We start from the raw sequence: 7,097 nt of genomic DNA, 5'->3' as shown, positions 1-7,097 counted from the left end.
TAAAGAACTAAAGCACAAGCCAACAAATTTGGGATTATTGTCACATCCCCGTTTTTCGCCCTCTCTCCCGTAGAAAACGTCGCAAGTAGCGGCTCTACTGTCACAGCGCCTCGATTATCCACAACTCCAACTGAGACTACCTCACTCAGCAACGACAACACCAGTGGCGGTCACTTGCCCACGGTGCCAGTAACTGGTGGCAGCAACGCTACGTCCACTGCCCACCCAGTGACACCCACGTCTCAGGGACTGTAAACCATCGTCGTTCAGTCTTCCGTCGGTTTAGACGAATCCCAGGACTCAAAGACTCAGGAAACCAAGGCCATTACTTCCTAATTGCTGACGCTCTTTTTGGGGTTTCCTTTTTTGCTGACAACTTCATCTTTCTAGCATTTTCCAGTGTCTGGAGACTGGCAACAAATCGATACTTGTATCTATCTTTTTACATGTCGACGGCTACCAACCAACCGATCGACATCATCTTCACCTGCTATGGATTTATGTAGCGTTGCTTTTTATCTACATGGCACATTTTTGGAGCCGGCTTATCCTTCTACAGAAGAAACCCACCGTAATTTAGTAGTGGTATCAGGGCCGCACAAGATGCACTTTTTCCCCGAGATTCCCTATGCAAACCTGTTCAACGTCCAACCTCCGGTTTTCAGGTGTTCTGCGGTTCCATTCGTTTGTTGTCTTGTAAAGACTTGACTTGTTCATGCCCACTACCACACACAAACAGCTGAGAACGCGCAACTGTCCTAAAACTAAGCCTCTCTAGTGCGCAAGCCAAACAAGTATCAAATTTACCTCTCCTTGGGACTCCTGGTCGTGATATGTCTGCTTTTCGGTGTTGTTGTTTGTGGTGACCAATGTCAACTTCCTCTATCGAATGTGCTCGCGTTGTTTGTGCTAGGGTGAATCAGCACTGAACACGCAGGTCGTTTGTCGGCTAGCAGAAAGCACCGTGATGGGAATTGGGCAATGTTGGTTAACAGCCTGAAGGCAAATCAAATTGGTCATGATAATTCGTATCTCTGTGTGTGTGTGTGTGTGCAAGACCACTGCCGCTCTTTCTTTGTTGGGCCGCCTAATAATCGGCAAGTCAAACCTAAAATGGCACTGAAATCAGTAGTTCTTTTAGCCGTGGCTTTCGATTCCACATCCCAACATCGCGCTGTCATCGCGGCGCATCTTGCATTTCATGTTTCATGATCTGCGCTCTGGACCCTCTAGTGACCGTCCTTCAGCGGGATTCCTACGTAGCCAGCGGTGCGTTTTGATTTACAAACATGTGGGTAGAGCGAGAATTTACTGACCGGAAAGTCTGTGGTTCGAACCCGACCTCTGCAGTATCCCAGCCCTCGTGCCTCCTTCGTGTGGCATGACATCTAGGCACCGAAAGGGTACTACAGCTGGACGATCATAAACCAGTTGAGCTGTAATGTTATTGTTATTGTTATTACTATGTTGTACTTGGCCCTCACGGATAGGAAACTGACTCCATGAATATCATACAGTGGAAGCGTCCATAATCGATGACCTATGCTAATATGTGCACAATTGGTTATTTAGTTGTGAAGAATAAACTACTGATATTCTTCGCGAGCAGTTATGACATTGTATTGATGAAACTCATAACTGAAAAAGGTCAATTTCAAGATGCAAGATGTCTTGCTCACGGAGGTTTGAATCGCAGCTCCGCCGTATTATGCCTTTTGCAGGCACATCAGTGAGACCTGAGTTTCTGCGGTCGTCGAAAGCCCTAATTAAAACTATGATGTAGTTGTTTCTCGCTGTGGATCCATTACCTCGAGGAACTCTTATTAGTGGCCGCTTTTTCGAGGTTCCATATTCCTTAAAATAAACGTCGTGGGGGGGGGGGCAACTGAACACGGTTTCCAGGATTCGAACTCTCTTGCGATCGAATGTGCTCGCGTTGTTTGTGCTAGGGTGAATCAGCAATGAACACGCAGGTCGTTTGTCGGTTAGCAGAAAGCACCGTGATGGGAATTGGGCAATGTTGGTTAACAGCCTGAAGGCAAATCAAATTGGTCATGATAATTCGTATCTCTGTGTGTGTGTGTGTGGTCAAGACCACTGCCGCTCTTTCTTTGTTGGGCCGCCTAATAATCGGCAAGTCAAACCTAAAATGGCACTAAAATCAGCAGTTCTTTTAGCTGTGGCTTTTGATTCCACATCCCAACATCGCACCGTCATCGCGGCGCATCTTGCATTTCATGTTTCATGATCTGCCCGCTGGATCCTCGAGTGACCGTCCTTCAGCGGGATTCCTACGTAGCCAGCGGTGCGTTTTGATTTACAAACATGGGGGCAGAGCGCGAATTTACTGACCGAAAGATCCGCGGTTCGAACCCAACCTCCGCCACTCAGCAGTATCCCAGCCCTCGTGCCTCCTTCGTGTGGCATGACATCTAGGCACCGAAAGGGTACTACAGCTGGACGATCATAAACCAGTTGAGCTGTAATGTTATTGTTATTGTTATTACTATGTTGTACTTGGCCCTCACGGATAGGAAACTGACTCCATGAATATCATACAGTGGAAGCGTCCATAATCGATGACCTATGCTAATATGTGCACAATTGGTTATTTAGTTGTGAAGAATAAACTACTGATATTCTTCGCGAGCAGTTATGACATTGTATTGATGAAACTCATAACTGAAAAAGGTCAATTTCAAGATGCAAGATGTCTTGCTCACGGAGGTTTGAATCGCAGCTCCGCCGTATTATGCCTTTTGCAGGCACATCAGTGAGACCTGAGTTTCTGCGGTCGTCGAAAGCCCTAATTAAAACTACGATTTAGTTGTTTCTCGCTGTGGATCCATTACCTTGAGGAACTCTTATTGGTGGCCTCTTCTTTGAGTCTTCATATTTCTTAAAATAAACGTCGGGGGGCAGCTGAACATGGTTTCCAGGGGGGGGGGGGCAACTGAACACGGTTTCCAGGATTCGAACTCTCTTGCGGTGGTGTTTCCATGATTATCACGTTTTTTTGTGATATTCGGCCGAAATATCATGACGTCCGTGCTCGGGCCCATTGAATAAGTTATTTCAGTCGAATATCATTCAGCTGTAGTACCCTATGGGTGTCTAACTGCCATGCCACCCGGAGGAAGCACGAGGGCTGAGATACTGCCAGGTTGCCCAAGCCTAGACAGAAGAAGTCGGATGTGGAGGTTCGAACCACGAACCTTCCGGTCAGTAAATTCGCGCTCTAACCATTGAGCCATCTCGCTTTGACTGAACCGGTGTTCACGGAGATTTAGTTTTGTAAGTGAAGCTGATCTATGCTGAATAACCGGTAATCAGTGTTCGATTGTTTCTTTATTGCGCACCGGGGAGTCTTGAACCCCTAACCTTCTGTTTTGTAATTTGAACACGTGATTGTTCGACCACAAGCAGCTACTCACCGGCGTGACCAGCTCACTCTTAGGCAAGAAGCACAGTTTGGCAGCGCTTACAGGATGAAATCTCCATTAAAAGTCCAAAGTCTCTTCACACTGCCAGCAATCGATGATATGACACTAACCGAACCAGATGCCTGCTCTGTGTAACTGCTGCACCACAGCGGTATGGAGCCATCACATTAGGAAGGCTCAAGAGGCAGTCATCGACTTCCGCCTCCGAGACAACCGAGTTCTCAACCGACATGTACCCAAAAGCCCGTATAAGTTATTCTCCCACGTCAGTTGTTGATCAGATGGCTGTCGATCTGTTCGCCGAGTCTGGCAATCGACTTGCAGACGTGTTTCGTCACCGTGCTCGGTGAACAGATCAACAACCAATAAACTCGCCCGGCACATTACCATTCTCCCCGGTTGGAATGAAACCTGGCCTCTGTCTTCGACTACCGCTGTTCGCGGAGTATCGCTCACAGGAGTGAAAACAGCGTTTGACTAATGAACAAATCCGTCACTAGGTTTTTGGGCTGGCGCAATACGCCTGTCGTCTCAGCACTGTTGTGATCCAGCACTAATTTTACTGATTGTGTTAAGAATGCCAGTCGTCAACTTCCTCATTTTACTCTGTTCGTGACTTTAGAAACAGGTCTGGAAGGTCATCTAATGACGTCGCTGTTCATGGATGACCACCAAACCTTCGGAGATTCCCACATTTTGTCGTTATCGTTTTGAAGGTTTCACTTCGTGTCCTCTGACACACCGGACCCTTACGTATGTATTCTAAATTGCAGAAAGCACAGAAACATGTCTGGGCTCTTTGGATTTTGTATTTACCATAGTATAAATGACAGATATTAGTATGGGGTTCATGACCATCAAGATATTCTATGCTTTACCTGACAAATCTGTTGTCAGAGCCGAATACTTAGCTCTCTGGATGCATCTAACCCGTGGTATTCGATTCCGTACTAATCCTCATTTCCGGATATTTATTCTAAAACTTTATAGCTCTGTATTACAAGTTGACTGGGATTCTTTACCTCTGCAGATACCTTTGGTAACCTCCACCTGCACAACGACCGTGGCAAACGTGACTTCACCCCCCGTGGTTGACTTTAAATCGACATCCAACCTGTCCTCGGAGTCACGTCAGGCTTATTCTCAGTTGCCTCCGTCAGGAGGACCGCAAGCGCCACCCAACATGTGTGTCACGGATCTCCAGGCTGCTCGGCGTGCTTCTGGGAATTCCACGTGTTGTATGCTAGAATGGCTTCTCTCGGAGGAGGCTGATCTCGACTTGTTGCCTGCTTCATTCTACGACGCGAAACCTGGACCGTCAAGCATCTCTGTCGCCACAGCGCCATCGGTCAAACCGACTGAAACTGGCTCAAGCGCTCTCACAACCGCCAACCACAGTGTGGTTACCGCTAACAATACCGGTGTTCTCCCTCACTATTCCTCTCCCTTCACATCTTATTTACCTCCCAGTTCCGTTGGCTCAGCGTCATCATGTGACTCGACCAGTAAACAACCCTTATCCATCCAATTCCAACCCCCCATCTCGACACCAACTACTTTCTGCCAGTCTGTGCTTGTAAGCCCGGTGACACCAGCCAGTTTGGGTAGTGATTCGAGTCGACCGCTTCTCGGTTCGCCCACGACCACAATAACTTATCCACCGTGCCCAAATCGTGATCTGGATCAATCTGGTCCCGCATCGCAGCCAACCCCAAATCGCCACACCAATTCCGTCGAGTCGAGTCCAACTTCTTCCAGTGTGGCCGCCTCGCGAAGTAACAGCCTGCTTGTGGTAAGTGTTTTTTTTTCATTTCAGCTGTTACACCCTTTCGGTGCCTAGCTTCTATGCCCTTGAGAACCGGGATACTGTCGAGTTGCCTAAGCCTAGACAGGAGAAGTCGAGATGCAGAGGTCGGATTCGAACCACGGACTTTCCGGTCAGCGAATTTGTGCTCGCCATATCTTTGGGCACGTATGTGATGATGGCTAAATGCGAATTGAAAGCTAATCACTACGGTCAACTAAACGACGCTTTCATTAAAGCTTATCGATTGATTGTGCAGGGAGTTGTCACGTGATCATTAGACTATCAACAGTCGTATTCCGTCCGTTTGGGGGGGTACATCGGTACCTCATCGTCTGCTAGTGACCCGAATTTTTAGTCTATAGTTTATTCTGACCAGCTGTTGGTCTGATTATGCCTAGCCATTTCATTATAATGAAGTACCCGATAATTACGGTGCCTCGACTTTTTTGGAGTTTGCTAGGTGTCGATTGAAGAGGATATGACTTTTGTGGTAAGCAAGCGTTAGGTTTTTTTCACCCAACTGGCCTGTACGCCCAGAAAGGAGTTTATCCACCAGCGTCGTATTATGAATACAGCGATAATAAATGGGTCTGTCGGCTTCTTAAGGGGTGTGAAGTCAAACCGTGTGGGAGAGTTAGTGAGGTTATTTAAAATCGTCTGCATTCGGGAAGGATCTGAACCAAGGAGAGCAATATCATCTGCATACTCAGTGTCTGTGAACAGACGTCTGGAGAGTATTTTGACTCCTGAAGCTTCAGAGGCAGGCAGAGAAACTTCACGTAGCATATCAACACAGGAAGTAAAGAGGAAAGGTGAGATAGGACGGCCTTGTCTGGCCGCAATGAAATTAGGCGAAAGCTTCCCGTACACTCGTACACGCCCACAGGAGTTCGCATACATTGCTCTCATGAGGGACACGTTTGATCGCCAGACTGCTGACGATCGACAGAACCAAAATCAGCTTTCAAATCCGAAGAAATGACTAACGTGGGATGTCTGAAGGAGTGGCGCTGTTCAAGAATCGGTCTCAAGGTAAAGATGCGGTGGACGTATCCTCGATCAGGACGAAACCTAGCTTGATTCTCACGAATCTCTCTCCCAATAATCGAACAACCGGCGCAAAATAATGCCATAGGTGCGACGGATGCCAGGCTAAAACCACGAGGGTCTTCAAATGACGTCCTTGTACTCATTTTGAAAACTGGGATGACGGTCGAGGAGCTCCATTCGGCCGGTATTCTGTTTTCGTTCCGAATCTTCTGCAATATGGTCGTCAGACCGTTCACCAAGGCCTCGCTACCTTCTTTGAACAGCGCGGGGTGCAGGCCATCCGGACCAAGTGATCTATCGCCGCGGATAACCGGAATAGGCAACACGTATGTTGTGGCCGCTGATGCGATTTCGAATATTGGATTTCAACCCTAAACTTAACTCAACCAATGTCAAAATAACTGTAAACCGTGTACACCATATTACTTATTGGAACTCATTAGTAGGATGTATCGCAATAACCTGCACAGGTTTTCCAAGCTCGCGTTCTTCTCAACCTATCTGAACTTATCGGCAATGGCGCCATATCCTCAGTGTGATTCATTCACACTGCTGGTCAATCACTCATCAGTGAACTACTCCGAACGTTCAAGGTTCGAATCTCATAGGGTGCGTACCGTTGATGATTCCAGACCGATATTTCTCGGTCCTTCAGCATGGATGGGCTTCGCCAGTATTGTTCGCCGCAAATCTGAAACTCACGGATGATGGATAGGCGCACTCTAACCACGCTTTGAGTTTGACAGACACAAGTCGTACACTGACAAAAGTTGGTCAATAGTTGAGGAGTGGCGGGG

General features: G+C 47.5%; 1 protein-coding gene across 1 annotated transcript in view; it reads left to right on the top strand.

The window, feature by feature from the left end:
• T265_04458 (hypothetical protein) overlaps window positions 1–5,423 on the top strand; it is a gene marked incomplete at both ends in the record, with an annotated part of 32,733 nt that extends 27,310 nt beyond the window's left edge. Inside the window, 3 exons of the mRNA XM_009169207.1 lie at window positions 74–189; window positions 4,474–5,239; window positions 5,260–5,423. Of these exons, the coding sequence (XP_009167471.1) occupies window positions 74–189; window positions 4,474–5,239; window positions 5,260–5,423 (1,046 nt within the window). The remainder of the gene's footprint in view (window positions 1–73; window positions 190–4,473; window positions 5,240–5,259) is intronic.
• Window positions 5,424–7,097: the final 1,674 nt, after the last annotated feature.

The sequence above is a fragment of the Opisthorchis viverrini genome (genome assembly GCF_000715545.1).
Source record: "Opisthorchis viverrini unplaced genomic scaffold opera_v5_76, whole genome shotgun sequence".
NCBI classification, from domain to species: domain Eukaryota; kingdom Metazoa; phylum Platyhelminthes; class Trematoda; order Opisthorchiida; family Opisthorchiidae; genus Opisthorchis; species Opisthorchis viverrini.
The sequence above is the reverse complement of the archived record's forward strand: the minus strand, read 5'-3'. Positions and strand labels throughout refer to the sequence as shown.